The sequence below is a fragment of the Trematomus bernacchii genome, unplaced genomic scaffold, assembly GCF_902827165.1.
Source record: "Trematomus bernacchii unplaced genomic scaffold, fTreBer1.1, whole genome shotgun sequence".
NCBI lineage: Eukaryota > Metazoa > Chordata > Actinopteri > Perciformes > Nototheniidae > Trematomus > Trematomus bernacchii.
This window is the reverse complement of record NW_022987839.1, coordinates 7,083,534-7,099,851: the sequence shown is the minus strand read 5'-3', so window position 1 is coordinate 7,099,851 and position 16,318 is coordinate 7,083,534. Positions and strand designations below refer to the sequence as shown.

Genomic DNA, 16,318 nt, shown 5'->3' with positions numbered 1-16,318 from the left:
TTGTTGTTTGAGGTGAAATATATGACTCGGCAGCTTTAAGACATGAAGACACTATTATTTTCCGCTTCGATCCAATGCAGTATTTTATCAGGAAAGTGGGCGGGGCCGTAATTTTGGACGGAAGTGACGTTAGCGCCCTCATGCTATATTTTTCTAGAAAACCCCCTGGTGTGGCTTTTAGAGTTGCTGATGTCCAATACAATGGATGTATAACTGCAATACATAACAATTCTGGTTTGATACAAAAAAGTGAACATTTGGCTTAATTTCTCCCAAAGCAGCTGCTAATGTTATTTCAGATGTATATACATGGCTAATTATAGCATTGTGTTGTGATCATGACCTCACACAACACACTATTTTAACCATTTCTTCCATGTATATCCTTTAATTTTAATCCCTTTTTTACAAGTATATTCGGTCATCATTTTTGTATCAAGAAGCTTTTATTCTGTCCTGTAATGTCTTCAAATGAAAAGCCCTCAAACGTTTCAATGGACAGAAACAAGTCATCATCCTTCTTAACAAGGCTTTTCATTCCCAGCTATTTTGACGTGCCTTTGCAAAGTAAACACAGGTGTATTTATTACCTTTTTAATATTTGACCCTGTGCCATGTAGGTGTGGCAGGGCCGTGGTATTGTCCTCGATGAAATGTCTGTCACATGCTTTATACAACAGGACTATAATTAATGATCGATCACACCGGTTTACTCTGCGGTGACTCAGCGAAATCCCTGCTTTGAAAACGGCTTATTGTGGCATTTGCTTGACGTCTTCATTTTCAAACCTGCTAACAAAGCTTTGATTGGTCGATTATTCCTCCATCTATTTATTTACATGAATTAATAAACCAATATGAAAAAAGTTTTTAAAAAACGGGTTGCTCTGGTTTAACACGACTAGCTTTTGGAAAGTATTTGTCACAATAAATGCCCTTTTTTTGTATCTGCATGTGATGCCGTTTGATAACTTTGCTCGTGGATATTGTGTAGGTGGGGGGATTTATTTATAATACTACCTTGAACCACACCTGTTGATGCTATACAAGTGTCTAATGTTGCAGGAAATGATGCTCAGGATGGAGCAATTTACAGTAGTTTGGATTAGTGCTGCACTTTTTGAAGAAACAAAAGCGATTATTTTGACATTGGATTTGCAATATGACTGATATTGAAAGGATTGATCATTTCTGCATCATTTGTTCTTATTATTGAAAAATCTGAAGATCTTTATTGTCGTTATATTCGTGTACAACAACAGGCTTCTCTAAATGCAAAGAACACGTAAATAAATCCGTGATGAAAATGGTTATACATCTCAAAATGGAAATAAAACGGCATTAAAAAAAAGTAGAAGTTGACCGTAAATCTGTCTGACAAATAAAACACTATTAAAAGGAAAACATTGAATTAACAAAGTTACAAATGTGCAGATTCTGGTGTTTATAATTGATAAACAAAAAAGCTAGATTTAGGCCAGAATATCCTCAGTTATGATGCATTTAATGTCTGTTTAGTGAGTTTTTTGTTGTCTCCCCTCCTTATTTGAGTTATCCGTGCTGTCATTTTAATTCAAACCAGCTAATAAATGTGTAGCTACAGCCAGGGGCGTCGCCTGGACCTGGAAACATTCGGGGCTTAGCCCACAGTGGCGGCGACCGCGGCGCTACAGTGGAATTTTCTACTTCAACACTCCCCACACGCACACACACAGTACACCGGAGACTGTTACAATGAAGGCTCGATAATCAGCTCACGGCATATAGGCAGGGGTAAAGTGCTATTTTTTATAAGTGGGGGGCGGACCTCCACCTTTTTCTCAGAATTACTGTCAGATAACATCCATATATTTCAGTGCTAGGTTGGTGCTAAGCTAACTATGAAACACTTTAACTGACAGGACTCAGGATCAACTGTGTACTGTAAGGTAGCTTCTAGCTTCATGTCGAACAGCAAGTCAACCTTTTCCAGAGAGCTTTCTTTGAAATCACCAGGTAACGCTAAAAAACATTACATTTATATTGTATGACAAAGTGTTTATTTAATATCTCTGGCTAGCTATAGCTACTTGCTAACGGTTTAGCTTACCCCCGCGATTCAAAGTAACGTCAACGTAGCTGTAATTTATGCTTTGCTTACATGTTCGCATAACTTGGAAGTTTACTGACATTTAACATACCTTGTTTACCTGGCTCAAGTGCTGGCTCTGGGGTTGTTGTGTGAGCCACCACTTGAGAATTGTCGTCTTTTTTTAAGAAAACATGTTCTTATGTCCATCTTCAAAAACTCTGAGTCCGACTGACAGGTTATTTTAAACATTGTCACAGCTCACAGGATAGGTACCTGTCAGCCAATAAGACCAATGTTTATTTCCATTCAACTCTTTGATTGGTCTGGTGTCTTGCCTCTGTTGCATTCACTGAACACGGGAAATTACACTCCTGCCGTCCTCTCTAGTGTCATGATGAGGTTCAGGTAAAGCACGGTTAATGTATTATATTAATGAGGGAGAATTGTCCGGGGCTACAGAAAAAACATTCCGACGCCACAAAGCTAACATGCTTTCCTACTATACCAACTATTAAAAACGGCCGTTGGTTTTCGAACGGTTAACGCTCAAATGTTTGCAGTTGATGCTATGGCTAATGAGTTAGCAATTCCAGCAAGTTGTTTATAATTGATAAACAAAAAAGCTACATTTAGGCCAGAATATCTTTTAGTTATGATGCATTCAATGTCCCTCAGAGGAGACGAGCCTCAGGTCTGCAGACGGACACATTTGTCCCACGCAGCTGTTTTTGTTGTCTCCCCTGAAGGCATCTGTCTGTCTGCTCTGAGCCCTCCTCCATCAGACAGACAGATCATAAACCCAGACGATGACACGACAACAACTCGTCTCTGTCGAATCACAACACCCCTCCCAAAGAAAAGAAACTACGCCCAATCAGAGGAGTCGCTAACCCTCTTCCTCCTCCTCCTCTTCCTCCCCCTCTTCCTCCTTCTCCTCTTCCTCTTCCTCCTCTTCCTCCCCTGTGAGCGAAGGGAACATTTTTATTTTTGAAAGGTCAAGCGATGCCCATTTTATTGGACGTCAACATCCGGTGATGTCAGAAACCGTTTCTATGGCGACCGGCTGGGACAGGAGTGGGAGTTTTTCATTAGTGACCGTCTGGATTATTATGGTCTGTATGTCTCTCAGAGCAGCGCTGGTGAAATACGACCCGGCACAACGTCTCATGCTGCTCCTCTCGTGTCAGTCTCATCTGCTTTATTATCTTTCCTTTCATTTATACGCCTTTTACTTTTAGACGCAGACTCTTTTAAAACTCTCAGCATTATTTTATTCAATTTTCTTGTAATTGTTGGGCTTTTTAACTTTAAAGGTCCCATGTCATGCTTTTCTGGTTATTACCTGTCCCCTTGTGTGTTATGAAGGTTTGTATGCATGTAAACGGTCTGCAGAGTCACAAACCCTCAAAGTACACCCTGTAGCGAGTAAAACTCTAACACAGAGAAGACCTGTCTATGCTGCCCCAGAACGCCTCGTTGGAGATTTCTCTTTTTCCATTTGTTTCTTCCCGGAAACAAAATGGACCAATCCGCGGAGCTCCTCACACACCAGGACCTTTAGCGTACATTTTCAACTAACAGGCAGTCCCATTGACTTGCATAGAGCTCCCTGGACCAGAGTTCCCGTTAGCCGGTAATTACCGGACTATGACCGGTAAAATATGCTGAAGACCGGCAAATCTAAATCTCTCCGGTCAAAATGTCCGGTCAAAATAATTTTCCCTTAGCGCAATCCGCATCAGTTGTGCCACTTATGTGACAGACAAGAATAGTATGTGACAGACAAAAGAGTATGTGACAGACAAAAAGAGTCAATTCTAATGTCTAACACTTAATGTGGAGAAAGAGATGTCCTGTATGGGTTGATTGTGTGTTGATCTGTTGGTAATGCCTCAGGGTTCCGGTGGGCATGTAAACAAATGCATAATGCTGCGCTATACTTTGTGGCCTCACCCGGTTGCATAGCGATGCTTATTGTTTAGGTGTCTTTTAATAAGCAGGTAGTCATATCATTAGCTAGAACTAGCTAGATCTGATCGATATGGACATAAACGCGAGTAAAGTCTAATCTGACGGGAGAGAGAGATCGGCTGCTGCTGACGAGTCGACACGCAGCTCATGCATGATCACATGCAGCGGTGAGCGGAGCAAAACACACACTTCAGGTTAGAAAATCACACGTAGCTATTTGAATTACCTCTCAAACTACCTAAACTAGTTAGATATGTTTAGTTTTACTGTCGGGTCACTCATTAGTGGATCCGCGAGCTGCATGAGACTGACGGGCTGTCAGGAGAGGGAGAGAGCGCTCCGTTTATTATTCCCGCGTTTTTGTAAATTACTGTACACTTTTGAATAATGTAGTTAATCTACTAGAATTAGTCTGTTTAATATCGAATCATATCAATTTGTTTTAAAGCTCAATAAATAACAAAGAAGACCTTTGACCGACACTTTTCTCATTTTGTCCGGAAGATTTCAACTTTAACGGACATGTTGACCGGCAAAAAAATATTCTCACGGGAACTCTGCCCTGAACGCTGGTAATAGACGAGTTGGGATGGAGGAGAAATGCTCTCCGCAGACCCATTCTCACAGCGTTTATAAACCTTTTTCTTACTCAATATCAAGCCACACTTATTGTTTTTACTTCGGCTGTGAGTGTTTGTGTGTGCTCAGGATGAGTTTCGCGCTGTCCCGCTGTATCGCCGACACGTAAACCACACCAGTAAGCCAGATCACTGAGCAGCGAGCCTCGCAACGTCCCGACCAATCAGAGCACACTGGGCTCACAGGGAGGGGGGGGGGGCCGGAGCTCCAACAAGCCGTATAGGACAGAGAGTGAATACACATGCTATGATGCTGTATGAGAAACCAATGTGAGTTTGGAACATTGAACAATGTAAATCTATTCTAGTAGACCTCAACAATGGAATTATGATCAGTAGAAATGGCCATGACATGGGACCTTTAAAATAAACCACTTAATGTTTATATTTATTAATCTACAGTTTTATTTTATTTGATCTTTTGTTGCACTTTCTTAATTGACTTTCTTATGTTTGTATAAATATTTGTATTCTATATTATTATTGTTTTGCTTATGCTAATATACATTTTCTAATACATTTGTATCTTTTATTGCACATTCTTACTTTAACCTAATATTAATGTAGATGATTTTATTTTATTATTTATTGCACATACTTAAACTCATGCTTGTGTAAATATTATATTCTATGCGACACTTACCTTTTTATGAGCATTTTTATTTTATATTTAGCATTTTTTGCACATTCTTTCTTTACCTTGTTATCCTATATTTATATCCATATTTGTTTAAATAATTAAATGTCATTGCATTCTAAAAAGGAGCAACATAACCCAATTTTAAAGAAACCAATCTAATTCTATATTGCACTTCACTTCAATGTATCCTTTTGCCTCAGTAACTCGTTAGCAGAACAGTCTATTAATGATTAGCTCAAGAGGGCTCATTTTAATTTGAGCGATGCCTCGGGGTTGCCTTTAGCTGCGTTTGAGCTCAGGTGTGCAACCCATCCCTCCCCTGCTCAGTGTTTTCTCCCTCAGAATGACTCAGTGCAACAGCGACAACACAAAACAGAGTCTGGGAGCGACAGGCAGCCAATCAGCGTCTGCTACGTCAGCCCTGTCTGTCATCACATTATTGCTGAATCAACCCCAGCAGCTCGAATCAGAGAAACGCAGCGTGGCGATGTGATATGACGAGGGTGTTTTGATGCCCTGGAGGCTGTCTTGAAGGCAGATATTGGGAGTGCCTGTGGAGATACTTTAGTTTTAAAGTGTTTTAATCATGGATTGGATGCAGTGGAGCCTCATTTCTCCTCCGTCTGAAAGCGCCTGGCTTCAGGACTTCAATGAAACACTCGCTCTGACCACAGCTCTGGGTTACAGTCTGTTATCTTTTGAGACGTGCATGCTCCACTGTAGCTTTGATCCTGTGAGTATCTGCAGGATTTACGGCTCTGTTTGCATCCCTGCTGTTTGAAGCAGATGCTGCTGGTGTGAGGAAGCTTTTTTTTTTTAGTAGATGAGGAGACATGATTGATGAGATGGAAAGATTTATGTTGCTCGAAGCAGGACATTTAATTAGAGTTCTTATTTTTGACCTGGGGGAGGTTTTCTCTAACTGTGTTGTTATCCTATTAGTTGCAATTGTTGTATAATATAACACCTTCACCCACAAACACTACATCATTGCTTTCAATATCTACCCATCTACCCATCTACCCATCTACCCATCTACCCATCTACCCATCTATCCATCTATCGAAAAACATTGCAATTTGAATCCAATATTTAGTTTTTATGTTGAATTTTAATCATCAGTCCAGTGACTACAGCTTTGTTTATTAATGCTCACTTTCCCTTTTAAATAAACCTATAAATTATCAGTCAAACTCACTTAAAAGTCTTCTTATCTATTGGCATAATACGGGAGTACCAGTCAGCGTACCTGGATAAAAACCCTCCTTATTTACTGGAAGCAATGCTCAGTTTTTAAAGAGTAATACAAGTGATTTAAAACACTGACTGATAAACAGAACATTTATGACTTGGTCACAGATTGTGTTCAAATTAAAGTCATATTTCTTCTGTGTGTGACAGCTGAGCAAAGGGGAAATGACTTGGAAAGTACATTTTAATGTTTAGTTTCACTTCGTTCTCACTGGTAAATTGTAATGAACTGCAGTTTAACTTGAGATGTACCATAACAATGTTTTTATAGTCATGAGGAACCCAGTATCACGTCGGGTTTTAAATAACTTAAAAGCATTTAATACTTCATTCAGTCACAATAATGTTGTTTCTGTATCTGTGCACTTTGCCTTGTTGCTCTAGCTTTTCTCAAAGTTTCACATTTTATTCTGTAGTCTAGTTTGTGATAATTACCTGTACGCAATACATAGTACATAAAACAGTACCATGAGTTGAAAAAAAAGTACAATGAGTTGAAATGACTTGGAAAGTACATTTAAATTTTCAGTTTCACTTCGTTCTTACTGGCAAATTGTAATAAACAATGTTTTTACAGTCATGAAGCTCCAGTTTCATGTCAGATTTGTAATACTTCATTCAGTCACACCAATGTTGTTTCTGTATCTGTGTCTTTGCCTCTTTTCTCAAAGTTTCACATTTCATTCTGTAGTCGAGTTTGTGATAATTACCTGTACACAATACAAATATACATAAAACAGTCTATCATGAGTAGAAAAAAAGTACGTTGAGTCGGTAAATATTTGTCTTTCCTTCTAAACTCTCACTGTGCAGATTTGCCTCTCCTAAAATGGACCTTTCTGACCCAAACGGTGTGTTGTGTTTGCAGGAATCCCCCAAGGTTTCAGACCTCAACCCCAATGCGAAAGCATGGGCCAACCACATGTTTAGCCTGGACCCCAGCGGGAGCGCCGACACCACGACCGCTGCCCTGCAGACATGGAAGGAGGAGGAGGGCTGCGAGAGTTCAGCCGACCCCGGACCAGAAGGTCCGTTTCAGACTTCTATACGAAGTGTCAGATTTTTGGCTGTTTTAGCAAATTAAACTAAATATAAATTGGCTGCATTTGCCAATAAGGCCCTGTTAAGACACTAACTTTATAACAGCTAAGAAGAAGAAGACATACTTTATTAATCCCTTACAGGGACATTTCTTCCCCACTCTGTTGTGTTTACACACATTACACACAGGGGAGGATATACATGCACACACACAACCACATGCAGATAGGAGAAGTGAGCAGTTTCGAGGTTAGGTGCCTTGCTTAATGGCATCTCTCCAGCTACCAGCTCACTATTTTTGGTCCGATCGGGACGTGAACCAGCGAACTTCGCTCTAGGAGGTTGGTCCAAGACCAAGTCCCAACAGACTGAGCCACTCAAGGGCTATGCCCAATTTAAAAAAAAAAAAAAAAATCCTGCCTGAAGTTTTTGTACGTGTACAAAAGTAACAGGTGTACTTATTTGAGGGTAATATGTTAGGCAACATTTTATAGACCTAAAAATGTAAGGTTTTAAAGTGGTTTCTAACACGTGTCTACATGAGACTAATAAACGTCATCACGCCCAACATTAGCCTCCTTTAGCTTAGCGGTGGTGACGTGAAGTCATGTGACGTGCTGTAGTTCCTTTTATAGCCCAACATTAGCCGCCTTTAGCTTAGCGGTGGTGAAGTCAAGTGACCGTGCTGTAGTTCCTTTTATAGCCCAACATTAGCCGCCTTTAGCTTAGCGGTGGTGACGTGAAGTCATGTGACCGTGCTGTAGTTCCTTTATAGCCCAACATTAGCCGCCTTTAGCTTAGCGGTGGTGACGTGAAGTCATGTGACCGTGCTGTAGTTCCTTTTATAGCCCAACATTAGCCGCCTTTAGCTTAGCGGTGGTGAAGTCAAGTGACCGTGCTGTAGTTCCTTTTATAGCCCAACATTAGCCGCCTTTAGCTTAGCGGTGGTGACGTGAAGTCATGTGACCGTGCTGTAGTTCCTTTATAGCCCAACATTAGCCGCCTTTAGCTTAGCGGTGGTGACGTGAAGTCATGTAACCGTGCTGTGGTTCCTTTATAGCCCAACATTAGCTGCCTTTAGCTTAGCGGTGGTGAAGTCATGTGACCGTGCTGTAGTTCCTTTATAGCCCAACATTAGCCGCCTTTAGCTTAGCGGTGGTGACGTGAAGTCATGTGACCGTGCTGTAGTTCCTTTATAGCCCAACATTAGCCACCTTTAGCTTAGCGGTGGTGACGTGAAGTCATGTGACCGTGCTGTAGTTCCTTTATAGCCCAACATTAGCCGCCTTTAGCTTAGCGGTGGTGACGTGAAGTCATGTGACCATGCTGTAGTTCCTTTATAGCCCAACATTAGCCGCCTTTAGTTTAGCGGTGGTGAAGTCATGTGACCGTGCTGTAGTTCCTTTATAGCCCAACATTAGCCGCCTTTAGCTTAGCGGTGGTGACGTGAAGTCATGTGACCGTGCTGTAGTTCCTTTATAGCCCAACATTAGCCACCTTTAGCTTAGCGGTGGTGACGTGAAGTCATGTGACCGTGCTGTAGTTCCTTTATAGCCCAACATTAGCCGCCTTTAGCTTAGCGGTGGTGACGTGAAGTCATGTGACCGTGCTGTAGTTCCTTTATAGCCCAACATTAGCCACCTTTAGCTTAGCGGTGGTGACGTGACGTCATAAAGTGGTGTTAATATGTGTAGATTATCCTGTTGAACAAAACGTGTAAGTATCATAAACGTTTTAGATTATTTTCTGCAATAATTTCTTTTTAAATCCAATGGAAAAATAACATTGGATTTTGACGAGGCAGCCTTTACATCCTGTTCAGCTAACATAAATACTTGTTCCCTGCACCACAGCTTGTGTTAACCACAGACCTTATTTCAGGCGTCCAACCAAAAACCGATTAAAAAGATTCAAGACGAGGAAACAGGAAGTTCTAAAATGCTCATGTTGAGTCATGTTATACCAGTCATACAAATCCCAATAGCAAACTGTAATATTGACTTGTTTAAAAGAAAAGAAAAACACAAACCTCTCAAACCCCTTCTATTTTGCTTTCCATCCCGTCTTTGTCTGTTCTCGTCACTTCTCTCGCTGTGCCGAAACGCCTCTTAAATCATTCATACTCAATTTAGCACGAAGCCATGAATATTCCCACCACAGCCACCGTTCCCTTCCACGCAAATGAGCGTAATCACTCACTCTAATGTTCCCGGCTGAGTATAGCCAACGCCGAGGCAACAGGGACGTGGTGGAGAAACAGAAATTATTGATTAGTCTTCATTGGACTCTGATTGACGTCCTCGAACTCTTTCATCTCCTTCGTCTGTGAGGACGTTTATAGAAAACTCCGTTGCATAGGACGGGAGTTTTAATATAGTCTGCACAGTCATGAAGTGACACTTTTTCAACTCTACAGACTTTGCTTTTAATATTAAGGAAGGAAACTTATTTTCTTTAGCACTAAGAGAGGCTGGTTCCTCTTCCTTAAACAGTTATTATTACTATAGCGTTATCTGTAGGAAATACCGGGGTTTTATTTATATATTTTATTCAGCGTTATGAGATATTTATGGATTTAATTCAGATATTTGAACTGAAAGATACCCATCCATGTACTTATACACGTTTCCTTTAACCTTTTATACTAGTTTTCTGTTCTTTGGAAAGTCAGTGCAGACAAGTTTTTATCAGATTGTATCCTATAAAATATGTCCGCTCATTTTAGCTGGATAAGAAAATACCGTTTTTTTATATTTTAGAACTTAACCAGTTGAGCCCCGAGCCTGTTTTCCAGGTCTCAGGCCCAGAACAAATGACTATATCTTCCCTTCTAAAAGGGTTAAATTAATAAGCTTTTTCCTCAAAGTAATGATAAACCTGTGAGTTGGATGTAGAAAAGTCAGAATCAATATAGATGTTTTTATTTTAAAGTAAATTCAGATTGAACATAGTAAAAAAAAAATGTAAATTATAGTTTCCGTCCAACCGTTATAGCTGTTACATTACGTCCGTTACGAAACTAACTAACTAACAAAGCTTAAGATGGAAACATGTATGGTTAACTTCGACCTCCGGGGTGGCCTTACTATGGAGGAGTGGATTGAGCAGTGCCTATCTCCAGAGAAAAAAGCCGTGAAGAGCAGGTAGACCAACTGGGAAAGTACCCCCATTCAAAAGCTTTCTGATGCGGGTCTTGAAACAAAGCAGAGACATGATGACCGTTAGTGGCCACAGGTGCGAAAGCTCTCTCCAGAGCTACTGGAAGCCGAATCTCGGGGACCGGAGAAAGTGGAGCAATATTCTCGCCACGCCAAGCAACAGCCTAGAACAACCTCAAGTAACCTCGTAAGCCATTCTACTGATGCTGGACAGGTTTTCAGTGGCTGCACAATAAACGGCAACATACAAATTAATGTAAATAAATAGCCAAATAATCGATCAACGCTCTCTGTCGGGCCGAACCCCTTAGCTGTGATATAATGACCATATACCACGGCCTGTCGTGAGCTATTGCTTAAATATACAGTGTTGTATTTGCATTATTAAGAAATGAATGCTGAAGTTTTAGAGGGATTCCCTGCTGACTTCCTCCCCTTCTTCTTTGTGTTCTCCCAGGCTATGAAGCCAGTGAAGAGGCCCTGAAGGAGCCGCTCCTCTCGGACCCCGATGATCCTCCTCCTCCGGTCCCAGTGATGCTGTCGGAGCCGAGCCCCGTCAGCCCGGACGGATCAGAGACCCCTCAGGCGTTCACTGAGTTCCCCGAGCAGCAAGGACGCACAGGTGAGATGGTTATTGATTGACTGTTTTGTCAGAGCAGGCAGAGGCCAGTGAGGCCATGTGACTGTTAGGCCTGGAGACTATTGGTTAATCGATGATTGCCATCGTCTAAATACATGTTTAATGCGAAACATGACAGAAAATACTGTTTTCAGCCTGTTTTATATTACAAAGTGAAAACCAATTGTATAGATGTACAGTCAAACAACACATTCACTTTCTGAATTATGAAGTGTAGGTGCTGGGGATAACAATTAAATAAAGAATGTACATTTGTATCAAAGGGAACATTGTAAACGGCTTTAAAATAATGTTCGTTCTTTATTTTGTATGCATTCGGGTGCTTGAGTTAAGGCGAGACACTACAGGGGAATAGGGGAATTTTTTTAACTTAAAGATATCAGCTAGACATTTCTCCAGTTAATTACTTACATTAAGACAATTGTTTTTTGTATTACACGTTTTCTGAAATAGCATGTTTAAATATGCAAATGAGCCATACTCTCATTAAATATGCGCATATTTTAATACATTTCAGGAACACAAATCTGAACATTGGATGAAGCCAGGTTCAAAATTCTTGTTTCATTTGGTAGTCATATTAGAATCTAAAGTTTTTACAGAAGGGATTTTGGATATCTCTTTTTATCACTCCATACATCAGAAAATACTGTCAACAGCCCTAAAATATCAATTTTCGCCATGTTTTTAGGTATAAAATGTTATATAATTCAGGCTATGAATGATATATGAACAAACCCTTCTTTAAAAGCCTTCATAATATTGATAGGAATATAACTGGCAGGTTTGGTGTATGTACGTGCTACTGAAGTGGACATTTCTCACTCATTTTGAGAAAACAACCTTTAAAGATTGCTGTGAGGCGTTACCTAAACCCTCCTGTTCTCTGTTTGTCAGCGTGCGCCTCGACGCTCTCCGTGACGGTATTTCATGGTCAGGGTCATTTGTTTTTTTTAATCAAAATAGCACAAAATCTCAAAATTGACCAGTGTCTCGTCTTAAGAGAGAATACAATGTGAAAACTCTTAACGGGAAAATGTTTTCAGGCTTTAAAATGAAATGGTCAAATATGCAATAAGTGCTAATGAGTAATCACAGTTTCTGAGCGCTGCTTAAAGATGCTACAGTATCTTTACTTTCTCAAGCAGCAGAATGTATTGACTAGAGACGTTCGGTTAACAGACGTTTGTTCTTTTCATGTTTTATTTATCGCAGCATTAAAGTTTAATTGGCCAGTGCCAGACACTATCTGTGACGAGACGTTTATTTCTCTACCAAAAAGGAAGACAACAACAACAACCACCATAAAGCTTTTAGAGAGGGCTAGTACTAAGATCCCTCTATTGTTATTTCTAGTTATTCCACCCTGCAGATTTTCTCTCTGTGAGCCACTAGTGCAGTACATACTTTGCAAGCACTGCACCCAATATCTGGCATTAGGGCGTTTTAACAAAAGCAGTTCTTGGTTACAAATCTTGGACCTAGATGAATACACGTTTTGAGTAACCTTAACCTACCCAAATGTGCCTAAACGTGTGTTGGTACAACCTTAACCTATACAAGTAACCACGTAAGCCATTCTACTGATGCTGGACAGTTTTTCAGTGGCTGCACAATAAACGGCAACATACAAATTAATGTAAATAAATAGCCAAATAATCGATCAACGCTCTCTGTCGGGCCGAACCACGCCCTTTAGCTGTGATGGGGGGAATCCCTCTAAAGTGTACTTTCAAGTATTCCTTAAAATGTGCTTTTATCTTTATGCTCTTCCCGACCAATATCCTGCTCTACATTTATTCATTTTCCAGCTTTACGTCCGACTAGTTGGATTAATGTTTTGGTCCCAGGGTCAGCAATAACTTGATTTGCTCTTAATTAACCAAAAATATTCCTCCTTGTGTGTCGGCAGGAAGTGATCCTCAGCCGGAGAATCCTCAGGAGGGTCTGAGGGATCATCTGAAGAAGACTCTGGAGTTCTGTCTTTCCAGGTGAGTTCATAAATGAAAATCACCATATATGATGTATTTATGTAAACAAGGGCCATGCATACAAATAGGCCCGTCACGATAATTAATTTTGTTGGACGATACATTTTCCTGAAAATGATTATATATAATAATTAACTTTTTATTCAACATTCAACATTGCAAATGAAATGTGAATTAATATTCAAATATATAAATTATATATAATAAATACATTAAATTATGAAAAATTAATTAAATCACACACAACCAAAACAATACATTTAATAGACTCAGGCTGGAAAATCTCAAATGTCCGGAAATAATTTATTTTACCGGACAAATTTGAAACTTACCGGTAATGTTTCAATAATAAGAATTGTGTAGCAGAGTTTCCGTTGGCAGGTAATTACCGGACTATGACCGGATATGCTGATGTTTAAAACTCAGTTAATGGGAGTCATTTTTATATTGCTTCAGTTTATAATCGTAACAGATCGAAAAGTTCAGATTCGTTTTTCAATAAATGTTCAGTAATCATTTTAAAGTTACACAGAGACATTAGATTAACCGTTTGTATGCCCTTAAACACAACTTTTGATCACAAAACAGCAAAGGTAAGACATAATTATCATCATGGCTACGTAAAGGGAAGTTGTTTTCTTGCTCTTTCCTGGCTGCTAGTTCAGTGAGTTTTGGTCGTACAGTGATGAGACTTATACCAATGGAATCTGTGGATAAAATGACGTAGAAAATGATCACTTTTGCCAGTTATGTGCTAAAGTAGCCGTTAGCCCCGTTAGACCGTTTTGCTAAGTGTTGATTTCGACTCTTGGTGTTGGACTTCTGTTCCGTGTAGGTAAAATGGTTAATATCGTCTGTTGGCTGAGTTTCTTCCCGTTAAGTGGGTATGCATCATTAATAGGTTGTTAAATGTTAAGAAGCCCTGAGACGCTGTTTCTAGCAAGATGTTGCGTCTGCCCCTATGGTCTACCCCCGGGAGTCTCACAATAATAAGAGCACTGTTAGGAGAGATCAGGAGTGGCATTCACAGTGGCCAATCAGAGTGGTACTCAAACCGGATACGTCACACGGGATGAGGGTTCCCAACCAACCAGAATTGTTAAAACTAAGGAAGTAGCGTAATTCATATACCGATAGCAGCACCGTTTGTCCAGCGGCTTAACGGTATACCAATACCGTCCAATCAGGTACCGGTACTGACTTAGTTCCGGTTCTCGATACCCATCCCTACCCAAGACACTTTACAAATACAGGTTAAAAAGGCATACAAAAAATACACTAAAAATATCAAACACACAGAAGTAATTGACACTTACATTTGTCAACACCCCATAAAAATAAAAAACAACAACTCTGGAATGATGTGAGCCTTGTGACAAAAAGAAAGCTGCTAAACCTCAAATGGTGCAGGACTTCCTTTTAATGGCCCAACGAGCTAGAGATCTCAGACCTCATCCATCCACATTCCTCGCTGCTGTTTCACGCTTGTTAATGGAAGAAAGGCACTTAACCTGAACCACAGTAAGAGAAATGGCCGCTCTTAAGTGACCATTAAAGTCCGGAGAAGAGAGGTTTGTGTGGACGACAAAGTGGAAAAACTCTCTCTGGTTTAAACCGCCTCCTGAGATACGGTTTCTTCCCCATCATCTCACTTTGTTAAAAGGCTTTTTCAACATTCATCACCATCACACAAGAAGGAAATAAGCCTCACAAAGGATAACACTTTTTCTTGTACAACATGTACAACCAAAAGCACAACAGGTTTTATTTTTTAAGTAAAATAACTACAAGTACATAAGAAAAAGCAAAATGAGATAACAGTAATTACTTACAAAATATAGAAAATGGTTTACATTAGTGTCACTTGTAGGATGCCTCTGTCTGAACGTCTGCCTTTTATGTATTAATAATTAGTTTTAGATCAGACACACTGAGCCTTGCGGAGTTTTGTATTTCAAAATACATTTTAATCAATTTTGTTCTACTTAAAAGTCAGCTGCTGAGTAGAGAAAATCACGAGTTAAGGTCCTTACACACCAAGACGATTTCGGCCGTCGATAGATGTCGATAGATGTCTGGCCGTCGATGAGCGTCGTGTCGTCCTACTCAGATTGGTGTGTCCCGCCCCGTCGTGTCTTTTCGGCCGTGCCGACACCTTCCGCCACCTGTCAGTAAAAGACCGTCGGCTAAAGAAATCACTCTGATTGGCTGTTCAGCTTAGCGAATCAGTGCATGAGAAGCGAAACGGAAGTGAGGGACCCAAACAAATCTGAGATTTAACTCCAGCTCTCGACACAGGTTCGAGAAAGCCCCATGAGCTTCTCGCTGTAGAGTGAAAATGGAACGCACACGCTATTTGTTTATATCACGCAGTCTGTTCTTCTTCTCTCGGTATATGACGCAGTCTGTCTTCCGGTTGTTGCCTCTTTTGAATGACGAATACACACTACCGCCGCCTGCATGTAAGGGCGGTAACACGAGCAATTTGTCTAAACATTTAGCAAAAGTGCTCCACATCCAGACGGAGAAATGCACCGGGTTCGACTGTCTTTCTAGTAGCGCTGTAGCCCCATCCACGAGTAACGTTTCCACGTCAGGTGTTATGTATGCTAGCAGCAACACACAGAGCTAACTAATTATACAAACATGGGTTAATGATTAGAGGTAACTGAGTTATTTAGTTTGTTAAAGTTTCAGCTATTCTGTTTACAGTTCTGTCTTCAGATTATTTAATACAATTTGTTCAAACATTGTTGTTTCTTTTGATGTGAAATATTATTTATTTAAATTAAATAAAAAGCAATGTTCATTTTGTTCACGTTTAGTTAATTTAATAATATATGTATTTTTGAATCAAGTATTCATCTTTATTGTCTTCATTGTTAGTTTCCACATGCCTAAAACAACCTCAAGCTAC

General features: G+C 40.1%; 1 protein-coding gene across 2 annotated transcripts in view; it reads left to right on the top strand.

The window, feature by feature from the left end:
- larp4b (La ribonucleoprotein 4B) overlaps positions 1–16,318 on the top strand; it is a 57,072-nt gene that overhangs the window by 17,906 nt on the left and 22,848 nt on the right. For both annotated transcript variants that reach the window (XM_034152776.1, XM_034152774.1), the window contains exons 3-5: positions 7,440–7,599; positions 11,228–11,392; positions 13,323–13,401. In XM_034152776.1, coding sequence (XP_034008667.1) covers positions 7,440–7,599; positions 11,228–11,392; positions 13,323–13,401 — 404 coding nt within the window. The remainder of the gene's footprint in view (positions 1–7,439; positions 7,600–11,227; positions 11,393–13,322; positions 13,402–16,318) is intronic.